Below are 15,307 nucleotides of genomic sequence, written 5' to 3' on the forward strand. Positions count from 1 at the left end.
GGAATTCCCAGCAGGGCGGAAGCGCCAGAATTCCAGGCAGAGCCCAGCGACTGGCGGGCAGCCGCTGGGGTCCCCTGAGGCTTTGGGGGCTATGGCCGGGGTCGCGTGTTTGGGGAAAGCTGCGGACGCCGATGAATGGTGCGACAGCGGCCTGGGCTCTCTGGGTCCGGACGCGGCGGCCCCTGGAGGACCTGGGCTAGGCGCGGAGCTGGGCCCGGGGCTGTCGTGGGCGCCCCTCGTTTTCGGCTACGTCACTGAGGATGGCGACACGTGAGTGAACCTTAGCCTGCCACACCGAGCCTTAGGATGATCCCACATCTGATTCCCTGTTAGTCCCTGATACTGATTTTCCAACCTCTTAATCCTAAATCTGTCTTCTAATGCTTACTCTGACCTCTAACCCCCGAGTCTAACCCTTGATAAAATCAATTTCCAAGCTAGTTTTTATCATAACCCCGTCCTTTCTGAAACTTTGGCCCTCAGAGTTTCATATCCATTGACTAATTCCACATTCAAAACTCAATTTGAGCTTCCTGACCCCAGTCCTGAGACCTATCTTAAAACTATAGCTCACAGGCTCCTTCTGACATCTCACCTCCAAATATGATCTTTGATCCTTAGCTCCTAATTTAGGAGCTTTAAATTTTGATTTCCAAAATTAACATTTGGCTTTTGACTCTAAGATCTCCCACTTTCTGAGCACTGATCTTCAAATCCTACATTGAAAGAGAAAATGTAAACTCTATGACAGCAAGGATTCATCTGTTAAACAAGTATTTATCTAGCACCTACAGCGTTTCAGGCCCAGTTGTAGATGCTGGTGATAAAGCAGTGAAGAAAGCACAACAACTTATGCCTTGTGGAGCTTACGTTCTAGTGTGGGGGGTCTATAAATGGAAGGGCAGACAGACTGACAGGAAGGAAGAAAGGAACAGTAGGAGAAACAAAAAAGAAAGAGAGAAGGAAAGAAAGAAACAGAGAGCCGTATAGACACAAAGTAAGAAAGAGAGAGGAGAGAGAGAAGAAACAGGCAGAAAAACGAACGAAAGAAAAATGGTGTGTCAGAAGACAGGAATTTCCTTGGTGAAAAATAAAGCAGGAAAGAATGAGACAAGTAGATTATCTGGGGAGAGTATTCCAGGTAGAAGGAACGACGTCATAAAGACCTAATTGAGGGAATGTACCCGGGGTTTTTGTGTGTTGTGTTTACTGCCGTAGCCCCAGTGACAGAACGGTGTTTGACCCATAGGAGGCGCTCAAGAAACACCGGTCTTCCCAGAGAACCAGCTGTGCTTTCATTTATTTTCTCTCGTCTCTTTTTTTGCTTTCTGTTGTGTTTATCTCTGTTTTGACTTTCGTTATTTACTTTCTTCTGCTTACTTTGAGTTTATTTTTGTTCTTTTTCTAGTTTCTTAAGGTGAAAGCTGAGGTCATTGATTTGAGGCCTTCCTATTTTTCTAATATAGGATTCATGTGAATTTCCCGAAGTAGTGCGTGAGCTGTATCTCATCACTTCTAATGTGCTGTGCTTTCATTTCCACTTAATTCAGTATAGTTTCTAATTTCTCCTTTGATTTCTTCTTTGGGCGGTGGATTATTTAGGAGTATGTTATTTAGTTTCCAGATATTCCGAATACCTTCCTTTTATTGGTTTGTAGTTAAATTCTATTGTGTGTGCAGTTGAAAAGAATGTCTGGTATCTTGTTGTTGAGTGTAGTTCTCCAGATGTCAGTTAGAGGTTGTATGGGTTTCTTTTCTAAAACTTTTATTGATTTACTTTTGGCTGTGCTTCGTCTTTCTTGCTGCCCACGGACTTTCTCTAGTTGCGGTGTGAGGGCCTCTCATTTTGGTGGTTTCTCTTGTTGCGGAGCAGTGTCTCTAGGGCACAGGCGCAGTAGTTGCTTCGCGTTGGTTTAGTTTCCCCGAGGCATGTGGGATCTTCCCGGATTAAAGACTGAGCCTGTGTTCCCTACCTTGGCAGGTGGATTCTTTAGCACTAGACCTGTAAGTCCTGTGCTGGTTTCTTTGGTTCTTCTCTTTTCCAAGTCTATTATATCCTTGCTGGTAATTTCTCTCTACTTGATCTATCAGTTACTGAGAGTAAGGTATTGAAATCTTTAATAATAATTGTGGGTTTCCTTGTTGTTTTATCAGGTTTTCCTTCATGAGACTGGATGCTCTGTTATAAGGAGTGCAAATGTTTAGGTTTATTGTGTCCTCTTCCTGAACTGACCTCTTTATCATTGTGAAATAATCTGCACTATCCCAGGTAATATTCCTTGCTCTGAAATCTTACTCTTATTTTAAAACACTCCTACTTACTTTTGACTGACAGGCGTTAGTATGGTATATCTTTTTCCATCTTTTTATTCTTAACTTAGTTTTAAATTTATTTGAAAAGCTGTTACTTGTATAGTTAGGTTTTGCTTTTTAAAAAAAAATGTTTATTTTTAATTTATTTGGCTGCATCGGCTCTAGTTGCAGCATGTGGGATCTTGTTCCCTGACCAGGGATTGAACCCTGGCCCTCTGCATTGGAAGTGCAACGTCTTAACCACTAAACCATCAGGGAAGACCCTAGGTTTTGCTTTTTTATCCACTCTGACAGCTTCTCCTTTTTTAAAATTTGTGTTTATTTAGCTGTTTCTTTTTGGCTGCACTGGGTCTTGGTTGCTGCACACAGGCTTTGTCTAGTTGTGGCGAGCGGGGTATGCTCTCTAGCTGTGCTGTGCAGGCTTCGCATAGTGGTGGTCTCACTTGTTGGGGAGCACGGGCTCTAGAGCACACAGGCAGTTGTGGCACGTGGCGTTAGTTGCCCCACGGCATGTGGAATCTTCCCAGACCAGGGATCAAACCCATGCCCCCTGCCTGCCATTGCGTTGGCAGGCGGATTCTTAACCACTAGCCCACCAGGGAAGTCCAGTGTCTACCTTTTAATTGGAGTGTTTAGACTATTTGTATTTAATTAATTATTGATATGGTTATGTCTGTCATCTTGTTATTAGTTTTCTACTTATCTCTCCTTTGTTTACCTTTTTTTCCTGCCTTTTGGAATGAGCACATTTTGTTCCATTGTATTTGTTTTGTCGGCTTGTTACCTTTTACTCATTATTTTTTATTTTACTGGTTGCTGGGAAAGATAGGTTGGCAAACTGGTTTCCAGGCAAAATCCAGCCAGGCACCAGCTTTTGTATGGCTGTGAGCAAAGCATGGTTTTTTACATTTTTAACTGGTTGGAACAAAATCAAAAGAAGAACATTTCATGGCAAGTGAAAATTACATGAAATCCAAATTTTAGATTCCGTAAAGTAAGTTCTGTTAGAATCCCGCCGCGCCGCCCATTCATTTATCAATACATATCACCAATGGCTGCTTTTGTATGCTAATAGCAGAGCTGAATAGTAATAGACAGACCATAGCATCCACTAAGCCTGAATTATTTATCTGGCCCTTTACAGAAAATGTTTGCTGACTCCTGCTTTAGGGCTTCTCGTGGCCCGTGGGCTTAGTACACGCTCCCCAACCAGGGATCGAACCTGCGTCCCCTGCATCGCGCGGCAGATTCTTCACCACTGGGCCACCAGGGAAGCCCCCACTTTACCTTTATTATGTGCCACCTTCAAGTGCTGTTGTGCTCCTTCTCATAACATAAAAGAACCTTAGAATCGTGTGTTTCCATTTGTCTCTTCCTGGCCTGCAGTGTGTTGCTGTCACAGATTTCCTTTATCCATGTATTCTAAACTTCAGACGTTGTTACTTTTGCTTAAACACTCCTTTGTTTTTAAACCCTATCAGAAGATAGGAGATTTACATATTGAGAAAGAAAAAATCTTATGTACTTACGCATATAGTGACTGTTTTCAGGGTTCTTTATTTTGTTTTCCATATTTTCATTTGATGTCATTTTCCTTTTTGCTCACAAGTTTCCTTGAACGTTTCTTGTGATGTGGGTCGGCTGGTGATGAGTTCCTTCAACTTTTGTGTAGTGGAAAGCATGTATTTTTGTCTCTGTCTTTGAAAAATATGTTGGCTGGGTTAAAGAATTCTAGGTTGACAACCTGTCTTTGAGTACTTGAAAGAAGCGGCTGTGCTGTGTTCTCTTGCATTATTTCCTTTGTGAAATCTGCTGTCATGCTTATTTTTATTCCTCTGCACTTAAGGTATCTTTTCCTCTGACTGCTTTGAAGGTATTTACCTTTATTGTTGGTTTTGAACAGAGTTTCCATGTTGGGCCCTGGTGTGTGTGTGTGTGTGTGTGTGTGTGTGTGTGTGTGTACATGTTGGGCCCTGGTGTGTGTGTGTGTGTATGCATGTTGGGCCCTGGTGTGTGTGTGTGTGTGTGTGTGTGTGTGCATGCGCATGTTGGGCCCTGGTGTGTGTGTGTGTGTGTGTGTGTGTGTGTGTGCTAAGTCGCTTCCGCTGTACCTGCCTCTTTGCGACCCTATGGACTATGGCCCACCAGGCTCTTCTGTCCGTGGGATTCTCCAGGCAAGAACCCTGGAGTGGGTTGCCATGCCCTCCTCCAGGAGATCTTCTGACCCAGGGATCAGACTTGTGTCTCCTGCGACTCCTGCATTGGCAGGCAGGTTCTTTACTGCTGAGCCACCGGGGAAGCCCCATGCTTACCTCAGTTACAGATATATCGGGCTGCTTATATACAGATAAATCCCATGGCTCACTGACGTTCTTTCTATTTTTAAATATTTCTCTTTGTGTTTCATTTTGGACAGTTGCTATTGTGAAGTCCTGACGTTTGCTAATCTATTTTCTGCAATATGTAATCTGTTGTTAATGCCATCCAGCATATTTTTCATTTTAGGTGCTGTAAGGTTTTGTTTTTTTTTTAATGTTTATTTATTTGTCTGCACCAGGTCTTAGTTGCAGCGTGTGGGATCTAGCTCCCTGATCAGCGATTGAACCTTAGCCCCCTGCATTGGGAGCACAGAGTCTTAGCCGCTGGACCACCAGGGAAGTCCCTGTGTCGATTTTTTTGGTGGATTTGAGATGGGCATGAAACCTGGTCCGTGTTACTTCTTGGGAGAGAGTAGAAGTCCTACTTAGTAAACATTGGAGACCTCCCTGGTGGTCTAGTGGTTAAGACTCCATGCTTCCACTGCAGGGGGCGAGGATTCCATCCCTGATTAGGGACCTAAGATCCCATATGCGGCCAAAAACAAAAACAGAAAAATGAAATAAAACACCAAAGAAACAAAAAGTACCAAACCAAACCAAAGCAAAACAAAAAAACACATTGATTAAATAAATTTGCTGAGTTAACTCTGACCTGACCCTCCCAGATTCCTGACGGCTGGTTCTAGAGCTGTGGGTCATCACGCTTTGCACAGTGGGTCCTCCATGTTTGCTGAAGGAATGAATGCAAGAGTGCTTGTCCTCATAAGAAGGAAAACAAACAAACAACCCCTCCACCCACCAAAGAAAAAATCCCCAGTTCAGTTCAGTTGCTCAGTCGTGTCCGACTCTTCGCAACCCTATGAATTGCACCACGCCAGGCCTCCCTGTCCATCACCAACTCCTGGAGTTCACTCAAACTCATGTCCACAGAGTTGGTGATGCCATCCAGCCATCTCATCCTCTCGACCCCTTCTCCTCCTGCTCCTAATCCCTCCCAGCATCAGGGTCTTTTCCAATGAGTCAACTCTTCGCATGAGGTGGCCAAAGCATTGGAGTTTCGGCTTTAGCATCAGTCCTTCCAATGAACACCCAGGACTGAGCCTCTTTAGGAAGGACTGGTTGGACCTCCTTGTAGTCCAAGGGACTCTTAAGAGTCTTCTCTAACACCACAATTCAAAAGCATCAATTCTTCGGCACTCAGCTTTCTTCACTGTCCAACATTCATATCCATACATGACCACTGGAAAACCATAGCCTTGACTAGACAGACCTTTGTTGGCAAAGTAATGTCTCTGCTTTTGAATATGCTATCTAGGTTGGTCATAACTTTCCTTCCAAGGACTAAAGTGAAAGTGAAGTTGTTCAGTCATGTCCGACTCTTTGTGACCCTGTGGACTGTAGCCCACCAAGCTCCTCTGTCCATGGAATTCTCAAGGAAAGAATACTGGAGCAGGTTGCCATTTCCTTCTCCAGGGGATCTTCCCGACCCAGGGATCGAACCCGGGTCTCTTGCATTGCAGGCAGACGCTTTACACTCTGAGCCACCAGGGAAGCCAATTTCCTGGCTGCAATCACCATCTGCAGTGATTTTGGAGCCCCAAAAATGAAGTCTGACACTGTTTCCCCATCTATTTCCCATGAAGTGATGGGAACAGATGCCAATATCTTAGGTTTCTGAATGTTGAGCTTTAAGCCAACATTTTCACTCTCCTCTTTCACTTTCATCAAGAGGCTTTTTTGTTCCTCTTCACTTTCTGCCATAAGGGTGGTGTCATCTGCATATCTGAGGTTATTGATATTTCTCCCGGCAATCTTGATTCCAGCTTGTGCTTCTTCCAGCCCAGCGTTTCTCATGATGTACTCTGCATACAAGTTAAATACGCAGGGTGACAGTACACAGTCTTGATGTACTCCTTTTCCTATTTGGAACCAGTCTGTTGTTCCATGTCCAATTCTAACTGTTGCTTCCTGACCTGCATATAGGTTTCTCAAGAGACAGGTCAGGTGGTCTGGTATTCCCATCTCTTTCAGAATTTTCCACAGTTTATTGTGATCCACATAGTCAAAGGCTTTGGCATAGTCAATAAAGCAGAAATAGATGTTTTTCTGGAACTCTCTTGCTTTTTCGATGATCCAGCAGATGTTGGCAATTTGATCTCTGGTTCCTCTGCCTTTTCTAAAACCAGCTTGAACATCTGGAAGTTCACGGTTCACATATTGCTGAAGCCTGGCTTGGAGAATTTTGAGCATTACTTTACTAGCGTGTGAGATGAGTGCAATTGTGCGGTAGTTTGAGCATTCTTTGGCATTGCCTTTCTTTGGGATTGGAATGAAAACTGACCTTTTCCAGTCCTGTGGCCACTGCTGAGTTTTCCAAACTTGCTGGCATATTGAGTGCAGCACTTTCACAGCATCCTCTTTCAGGATTTGAAAGAGCTCAACTGGATTTCCATCACCTCCACTAGCTTTGTTCATAGTGATTCTTTCTAAGGCCCACTTGACTTCACGTTCCAGGATGTCTGGCTCTCGGTGAATGATCACACCATCGTGATTATCTTGGTTGTGAAGATCTTTTTGTACAGTTCTTCTGTGTATTCTTGCCACCTCTTCTTAATATCTTCTGCTTCTGTTAGGTCCATACCATTTCTGTCCTTTATCAAGCCCATCTTTGCATGAAATGTTCCCTTGGTATCTCTAATTTTCTTGAAGAGATCTCTAGTCTTTCCCATTTTGTTGTTTTCCTCTATTTCTTTGCATTGATTGCTGAAGAAGGCTTTCTTGTCTCTCCTTGCTATTCTTTGGAACTCTGCATTCAGATGCTTATATCTTTCCTTTTCTCCTTTGCTTTTTGCCTCTCCTTTTCACAGCTATTTGTAAGGCCTCCTCAGACAGCCATTTTGCTTTTTTGCATTTCTTTTCCATATGGGTGGTCTTGATCCCTGTCTTCTGTACAATGTCACAAACCTCCGTCCATAGTTCATCAGGCACTCTATCTATCAGATCTAGTCCCTTAAATCTATTTCTCATTTCCACTGTATAATCATAAGGGATTTGATTTAGGTCATACCTGAATGGTCTACTGGTTTTCCCTACTTTCTTCAATTTAAGTCTGAATTTGGCAGTAAGGAGTTCATGATCTGAGCCACAGTCAGCTCCCAGTCTTGTTTTTGCTGACTGTATAGAGCTTCTCTATCTTTGGCCTCAGAGAATATAATCAATCTGATTTCGGTGTTGACCATCTGCTGATGTCCATGTGTAGAGTCTTCACTTGTGTTGTTGGAAGAGGGTGTTCGCTATGACCAGTGTGTTCTCTTGGCAAAACTCTGTTAGCCTTTGCCCTGCTTCATTCCGCATTCCAAGGCCAAATTTTCCTGTTACTCCAAGTTTTTCTTGACTTCCTGCGTTTGCATTCCAGTCCCCTATAATGAAAAAGACATCTTTTTTGGGTGTTAGTGCAGAAGGTCTTGTAGGTCTTCATAGAACCATTCAACTTCAGCTTCTTCAGCGTTACTGGTTGGAGCATAGGCTTGGATTACCATGGTATTGAATGGTTAGCCTTGGAAATGAAAGCAAGCAAACCATAAAAAGAATACTTGACCTCTGCCTTCTGACCCTGGTCCTTGTTCTCAGGGCACTGCACTTGGCGGTGATTCATCAGCATGAGCCCTTCCTGGACTTCCTCCTAGGCTTTGCAGCTGGTACCGAGTACCTGGACCTGCAGAATGACTTGGGCCAGGTGAGCCGCCTGTGGACAGCGTAGGGCTTGGGGGCCAGGATTCTCAGTATGGCCCCTCACCCCTACCTTCTGCTCCTGCAGACGGCCCTGCACCTGGCAGCCATCCTGGAGGAGGCGTCCGCGGTAGAGAAGCTGTATGCAGCAGGTGCCAATTTGCTGGTGGCGGAGCGTGGAGGCCACACGGCGCTGCACCTGTCCTGCCGCGTGGGGGCCCACGCCTGCGCTCGCGTGCTGCTCCAGCCTCGCCCCCAGCACTCCAGGGGAGCCCCCAAGACCTACCTCGCTCAGGGCTCTGACCATACCCCTGACACCGACCACACCCCTATTGCCCTGTACTCTGAACCTGACGTGGAGAAAGAAGAGGATGAGAGTGAAGAGGACTGGAAACTGCAGCTGGAGGCTGAAAACTATGAGGGTGAGGGTCCCCAGTCACCGTGAAGGGCCCAGGCTCCCAAGAAGAGCGGGGACAGCTGGCTCTGGGCTCAGCTCTCCTGATGCAGAGCTTGGCTCCTTGGGAAATAATCCCAGGAATAATAATAATACTCAAGGGACCCAGGCATCAGAACCAAGGATGCCTGCTCAGCGCCAGGTTGTTGAGAACCATAGGCCCCAGCCCACCTGGGACAAGGGAACTCAAAAGCCAGGCCCTCTGAAACTCTGGCGACTCAGGTTCCCAGAGGCTGATAGTGGGATTCAGGGACAGCTGTCCTCAGCCAGACCTCATGGGAAAATAGATTCTGTCTACCCAGGGCCCTCCCCCATCTCTAAGCCCAACTATTCAGTACTTGGGACCAGACCCCCACCACAGGTGGAAGGTCAGGATCCAGGGTTCAAGGACCACCTCAACCCCCCAAGGACATGGACCCAGGAATTTTGGAACCTGGTTCTTTGTGAAGTAAGACCAGAGACTCAGGTCCCCTGTCCAAAGCTCCTGGGCTCTTCACCCCTAGGCCCCAGACAACCCCACAACCCAGGCGTTGGTACTGCCAGCAAGTTCCAGATCACCTGAGACTTAAGGGATTTGGAATACAGGGCCTCTTTGATGTACCCAGGAATGCAGAAGTCAGACCCCAAAGTCCATCAACCTCAGGTTACAAAGCCCTGCCCAAAGATGGTGGCATTGGGGGCCCAGTGCCCTCCCCTCCATCATCTGACATCGGTCACTCTGTCCCTAGGCCACACCCCACTCCACGTGGCTGTCATCCACAAAGATGCAGAGATGGTCCGACTGCTCCAGGAGGCAGGAGCTGACCTCAACAAGCCCGTGAGCCACCCTACGGAGAAGGTGTGGCAGGGTGGGGGCTCATCCCCGCGTTGGGCAGGGCCCCAGTGACCTCTCTGCTGCACCCCTTAGGAGCCCACCTGCGGCCGAAGCCCCCTGCACTTGGCCGTGGAGGCCCAAGCAGCTGATGTACTGGAGCTTCTCCTGAAGGCCGGTGCTGACCCCGCTGTCCGCATGTATGGTGGCCGCACCCCACTCGGCAGTGCCACGCTTCGGCCCAACGCCATCCTTGCCCGCCTCCTCCGTGCTCACGGAGCCCCAGAGCCCGAGGACGAGGACAAGCCTGGCCCCTGCAGCAGCAGCAGCAGCAGCAGCAGCAGCGACAGCGAGAGCGGGGATGAGGGCGTGAGTCAGGAGAGAGTGGGTGGCCCAGCTGGGAGGTCAGGGTGAAAGCGGGCAGGTGGAAGGGGGAGAGGAGACACTAGGCAGCTCACTGAGAGCCACTGACGTCGGGGCTGCTCTGATTAGAGAACTCAGGCAGCCGTGCCGGTGGTATCAGGGGAGACCTGGACAGGGGTGGTGGGGAGAGCTCGGGCACCGGCAGGTGAGAAGTGAAGGCAGTGGCAGAGGCAGAACTCAGGCAGAGAGAGAGATAAGACCTCAGTCATAGTGGTTGGTAAACGCAGGCAGCAGAGGATGGCCGCAGGAGGTTTTTTTTCAGGGAGCAAGAGCGGGAGAACGCAGGCTGCGGGAAGGTGACCTTGGGCAGCAGTGATTCGAACACTGGCAGCGGTGGGGAACGACCTCAGCCAGCGGTGAAGGGGCTTCCTTGGAGAACCCAGGCAGCGAGACATGACTGTGGACAGGGGTTGTCACTGACTGGCAGGGGTTGAGGAATTTGGATAAAGGCAGGAGGAAGTGGGGCAGAGGGGGAGACCTCCCTGTGGCGGCTGAAGGACTGGAGAGGCCGCAGGGCCGGGAGAACACAGGTGACCTTGGAAGAGGTGGTGAGAGAACTAGGAGCTGGGATTTAGACTTAGGAGCGGGGACCTCGGGCTTCGACGCAGCACCGGGTTCCCACAGTGGGTGGGGGAGCTTGGGCAGCGGGCGAGGTGGCAGCTGCCTGAGCCCCTCTGCCCGGCCCCTCTGCCCCCAGGATGAATACGACGACATCGTAGTCCACAGTGGCCGGAGCCCCAGCCAGCTACCTCCCACCCCAGCGTCAAAACCGCTCCCTGACGACCCCATCTGACTTAGCTGTTAATAGTTTCCAATTTAATAAAATGTCAGTTCCGACAACCAGTGACTAGATAAGCGGTTGCCTTGCCAGGCCTCCAGGTCGTTCCTGAGCCCGTCCCTCTGAAATCAAGTGCGACGCCATCAGCCTTGGTGGTTTTCTCTGTGCTTTATTCACTCGGGGTCGGGGGTTGGAGCGGGTTAGGGCATCCGGGCTGTGTCCTGAGTCAGGCGGAGCCCAGCCCCTCCACCCAGCTCAGACTTGGCCCCTGAGGCCTGGTTTCAAGGCACACCCTTCTCCCCACTCCTGCCGGTTGGGGAGCAGGGTGGGGTGACAGGTTGGGGTCAACGGTACTAAGCCGTATAGGGTGTGTGGGGGAGGAGGACGTGCGGTCGGGTCAGCCCCCCCTCCTGAGCTCCTCTCGCAGCACCTCCGTCGCCTTCTTCAGCTCATCGCTCATGTGCTCCAGCCGCTCCACGTCGTGCCCCTGGCGGCAACAGAAGCGGGGTCTCAGCACCCACCTTCAAAGGCAGGCCACCTCAGTGGCTGTCCACAGATGTGGGCCAGGTCAGTTCACACAGTGGCAACCGCAGCGGTCTCCCCGGTCGTCGTGGACTACGACAGTGACCCTGGAAGAGTCACGTGGGCTAACATGGCCAGCGGTGAGGCCTACATTGTCTGCCATAGCCAGTGGGGCGGACAGAGGACTAGCAAAGGCGCTCAGCTTGCACGCCGTGACCCGCCTGTGAGGTGAGGGCCGTTTCTGTCACTGCTGTTGATCATGTGACAGCTCTGCTTTCCACGACGCGCCAGTGGTGTGCGCCTAGGCCCAGTGAACTGGGCAAGGCTGCTGCTTTTCGTGGGGCCAACACACTGGTCACAGACTAGCGATGGTAGCTAACTCTGGCGCTTCTGGGCAATAAGGGGGGCCTCTTGGCTGCTGAACGGGAAGCAGGCATGGAAGCCCTCCTGGTCGGGGGAAGGCCCCGCCTGGATGTTGCTGCCTGCTCCCTGTGTCAGCCCATTCGTGGTGGATGTTGCTGTTGGAGGCTACCTGGTAGGATGTCCACTGACATCTGGTCTACCCTGCTCCCCCATTGCCGCCTCCACTCACCTCCCGGTCTGAAGCCTCTTCCTTCTCTTCCTGCTGGGGCTCGGCTTCTGGCTGGCGGGAGTGGTGGCGGTCCTCGTGTCTCTCTCCGCCCGCCTTGACCCCCTGCCACAGGCTGCGGCCCTCACCCAGCACCTGCACTCCCTTCTCCTCTGCCTCGAACTGGGCTGTCTCCTCATCGCTGGCCTGCTCTGCCATGCGCTTCTGGGGGTCCCTGCCGCCCTCCAGATGCTTCTTCCACAGGCCCTCCAAGGTCTCCATGGGCCCCCCCTTCTTTTCTTCCTCTTCCTCCTCTTCATGGTCCTCCTGGTGGAGCCGGCTGTGGAGCTGCTCACGGACGGCCTGTTCCCGCACCTCAGACTTGTGGGTCCTTTCTGCTGCCTCCTCCTCTTCCTCGTCCCTCACCTCCTGGCTGGACCTCGTCTTCCCAGCCTCTGGCTTTTTAAAATCCCCAACCAGTAGGCCGTTCTCTTCAGTGGACCGACAGCCATAGGGCTCTGTCTCATACATTTCTGATGGAAAGAGGGGATGTTCTCTCCGCAGCTAATCAGGAGACAGACCTAGACGAGTTCTGCGGGGTGGGGGTGCCCGAGGTCCCCCAGGTGACAGCCCAGACCTGGGAGAGGAGGCTCAGTACTGGGAGACACTCTGTCCCCATCCTGTACCCTTGCAGGGAGCCCTAAGGGTGGGGCTGTGGGCCAGGCTCCTTCAGTCTGGACACGCTTAACAGTGCCGTGCCAGTCCAGACAATGGCTCTGGGATGAGAAGGGGATGCCAGCAGACCCCTGGTGGGGGGCGGGGGCTCCTAAGAGGAACTGGGGCCTGAGCACCTCTTACCTCTGTGGAGGAGAGCCAGGCAGGGGCCTCGCCTCGCCTGGCCCAGCATCAGCACTTCTGTGATCACCTCTGCCAGACAGCGCATCAGCTGGGGGTGAAGGGTCAGAGGAGAGATTGAGGGCAGGGCAGATGGGGAGAATGAGTGTAGGAGGGTTGGAAGGGAGACGGAGATGGTGGAGGGGGCTGGGGTTCCAGGGAGATGAGGTGGGGTGAAAGGGCCACAGTCCTTACCTCCTCCTTGGAGGGTCTGGGTGCCAGGGGAGCCGCGGTGGCTGTGGGGGAAGGAGGTGGGTGCTGGGCTCGGACCCCAGGCACTGTCCCTGGTGCTGATTCCAGCTCCGAGGTAGTCCCTGTACCCACAAGTCCACCCCCCACCCCCCAGCCCACCTGCCAGGGGCACTGGCTCTACTTGGAAGCTCAATCAGGAAAGCTCTAGTCTGGCCCTGCTGGGTGCACTGTCCCCATCCCTGGTCACCTGAGTCCCTGCTACCCCAGCTGGCTGCTGAGGTTGCCCTGATCTCTGGCACTCACCAGCCCCCAGCAGAGCAGGCAGCAACAGCAAGAGCAGCATGGTGGACCCTTGGCGCTGCATGGTGGGGCGTCCAGACCAGGGTCCTTGGCGCTGTGTGGCCACGGTGGCAGCTCCTTATAGCCCGCACCCGCCCTCCCCCGTTGAGTGGCCCCCACAGGGGAGGAAGTGATGTCACCGCCTCCCCCTCGCTGCCTGAGGCAGGGCAACAGCTGTGGGGCGGAGACCTGTTTGTCTGAGACCCTCAATTATTCATGGGGGCGCGCTGCCCTGCACCCTCCTCTCCAGCTTCCGGCCCCTGAATGCCTGCTTGGAGGGTGGGGGCTTCTCTTCCCACATAAACAGGGTCTGACTGGGGCTCCCCTGGTGGCTCAGACAGTAAAGAATCTGCCTGCAATGCAGGAGACCTGGGTTCAATCCCTGGATCAGGAAGATCCCTTGGAGAAGGGAATGGCTACTCACTTCAGTATTCTTGCCTGGAGAATCCCATGGACAGAGCAGGCTACAGCCCACAGGGTCACAAAGAAGCGGACATGTTAGCACCATGAGCTTAAGGCCCCGCTGGGAGGTGCGACCTGCTCTGAATGCAGAGGCAGCCACTTACAGACCATCCTCAGGCAACGCCTTGCCTTCTGGAAAGCAGGTCTCATAAATCTGCTTCCTCAGAGTTGTAACTGGACCCCACCCGAGTCCCAGCTCCTCTGCTACCAGCAGTGCAGCCCTGGGACGACTGCTTCATCCAAGACCTGTTAACTCACTTGTGAAACGGGGCTGGTGACAACCTATTCCACAGTTGATGGGACATACAGATTAGCTTGGGTGGTGCCTGACGTGGAGAACTACATGGGCCCGAGCTCCTTCATCCCAGTAATTTTTATTAGACACACACTATACATCCAGTCCCCTTCTAGACCCTGGGGCTACAACAGAGAATGAGGCTACGGGCAAACCTCCCTGGCCTCTTGGAGAGGGGAAGACAGACAACACTCAAGGAAGGAGGAGGGACTTCTGTGGTGGTCCAGCAGTTAAGAATCCGCCTTGCAATACAGGGGACACAGGTTCAATCCCTGGTCAGGGAACTAAGTCCCACATGCCCCAGGGCCAACCAAGCCTTTGAGGCAACTTCTGAAGCCCACCCGCACCACAACTAGGGAATCCACGCACCACAGTGAAAGATCCTGCATGCTGAAAGTAAGATCAATGCTGCAGCCAAGACCAGAGGCTGTCAAAAAAAAAAAAAAATCTGCCTTCTAATGTTCCAGTGCAAGGGACGTGGGTTTGGTTACTGACCAAGGAACTAAGATCCCACGTGCCATGGGGCAGCTGAGCCCTCGTGCTCTGGAGCCTGCATACCACACCTAGGGAGAAGCCTTCGCACTGCAACCAAACCCTGACACAGTCAAAAATATTAAAAAAAAAAAAAAAAAGGCAAGGAGGAAACAGCCGTGGCGCATCACAGGAGCACGACAGCTACAGCCCGGGATTTTACCTTGGCCAGGCTGGTCAGGGGAGCCCTCTCTGAGGAGGTGACATTTGGGCTAAGGCCTGAGGGATAAAATGCAGGCAATCGCACAAAATTTAGGGGAAGAATAGCTAGGATAGAAAAGTTGAGCAAGTGCAGAGGCCTGAGTTGGGACCGAGTCTGAGCGAACAGGCAGGCAGGTTGGGGGGCCGGCCAGAGCACAACAGGGAAGAGGCTGGCAGAAGGGGAAGGTGGGGGGCAGTTCCCAGGGGCCCCGGTGACAACTTGTCCTCCCGCCCCAGGGAGATGGAGCCACAGGAGGGCTCTGAGCAGGGAGGCCTGACGCAGCTGCCCACAGGGTCCCTCTAGCTTTGCATGGGGGGACAGGAAGCAAGAAGAGGCTGCTACGATTCTCCAAATGGGAGATGTAAGGATGGACAGGACAGGGGATGAGGCAGCAAAGGCAGGATCTGGGAATTTTTTTTTTAAGATTTATTTATTTTTGGTTGCACTGGGTCTTCGTTGCTGCGTACAGGCTTTCT

The 15,307-nt window shown here is 51.1% G+C and overlaps 2 protein-coding genes and 1 non-coding gene across 4 annotated transcripts; 1 reads left to right on the top strand and 2 right to left on the bottom strand.

Moving 5' to 3' along the window:
• The first annotated feature begins 26 nt into the window (after nucleotides 1–26).
• NFKBIB (NFKB inhibitor beta) lies at nucleotides 27–10,888 on the top strand. The gene is made up of 6 exons (XM_027978262.2): nucleotides 27–270; nucleotides 8,262–8,367; nucleotides 8,449–8,782; nucleotides 9,543–9,631; nucleotides 9,722–9,994; nucleotides 10,746–10,888. Exons 1-6 carry the CDS (start codon nucleotides 92–94, stop codon nucleotides 10,839–10,841), a joined length of 1,077 nt encoding a protein of 358 aa, XP_027834063.2. The 5' UTR covers nucleotides 27–91; the 3' UTR covers nucleotides 10,842–10,888.
• TRNAG-UCC (transfer RNA glycine (anticodon UCC)) lies at nucleotides 2,499–2,571 on the bottom strand. The gene has a single exon. It is a non-coding gene; the product is annotated as a tRNA-Gly (tRNA).
• Nucleotides 10,889–10,979: 91 nt separating the features above from the next.
• On the bottom strand, nucleotides 10,980–15,243 carry CCER2 (coiled-coil glutamate rich protein 2). 2 transcript variants are annotated; one of them, XM_060398608.1, is made up of 5 exons: nucleotides 13,766–15,243; nucleotides 13,006–13,046; nucleotides 12,775–12,862; nucleotides 11,941–12,449; nucleotides 10,980–11,313 (listed from the first exon to the last, which is right to left on the bottom strand). In XM_060398608.1, exons 3-5 carry the CDS (start codon nucleotides 12,857–12,859, stop codon nucleotides 11,224–11,226), a joined length of 684 nt encoding a protein of 227 aa, XP_060254591.1. In that variant the 5' UTR covers nucleotides 12,860–12,862; nucleotides 13,006–13,046; nucleotides 13,766–15,243; the 3' UTR covers nucleotides 10,980–11,223. The 2 variants fall into 2 exon arrangements, with proteins under 2 accessions (XP_060254591.1, XP_004015288.2); XM_004015239.5 differs by having other exon boundaries at nucleotides 13,306–15,243.
• Between the last annotated feature and the right edge of the window lie 64 nt (nucleotides 15,244–15,307).

The sequence above is a fragment of the Ovis aries genome, chromosome 14 (genome assembly GCF_016772045.2).
Source record: "Ovis aries strain OAR_USU_Benz2616 breed Rambouillet chromosome 14, ARS-UI_Ramb_v3.0, whole genome shotgun sequence".
Lineage (NCBI taxonomy): Eukaryota > Metazoa > Chordata > Mammalia > Artiodactyla > Bovidae > Ovis > Ovis aries.

Bases quoted from the DNA above. Each gene is read 5' to 3' on its own strand.
- NFKBIB (XM_027978262.2), top strand. From the start codon at position 92: ATGGCCGGGGTCGCGTGTTTGGGGAAAGCTGCGGACGCCGATGAATGG. The intron at 8,368-8,448 runs GTGAGCCGCCTG...CTGCTCCTGCAG, and splicing joins TGCAGAATGACTTGGGCCAG to ACGGCCCTGCACCTGGCAGC. The intron at 9,995-10,745 runs GTGAGTCAGGAG...CTCTGCCCCCAG, and splicing joins GCGAGAGCGGGGATGAGGGC to GATGAATACGACGACATCGT.
- CCER2 (XM_004015239.5), bottom strand. From the start codon at position 13,366: ATGCAGCGCCAAGGGTCCACCATGCTGCTCTTGCTGTTGCTGCCTGCT. The intron at 13,047-13,305 runs GTGAGTGCCAGA...CTTCCCCCACAG, and splicing joins GCCTGCTCTGCTGGGGGCTG to CCACCGCGGCTCCCCTGGCA. The intron at 12,863-13,005 runs GTAAGGACTGTG...CTTCACCCCCAG, and splicing joins CCAGACCCTCCAAGGAGGAG to CTGATGCGCTGTCTGGCAGA.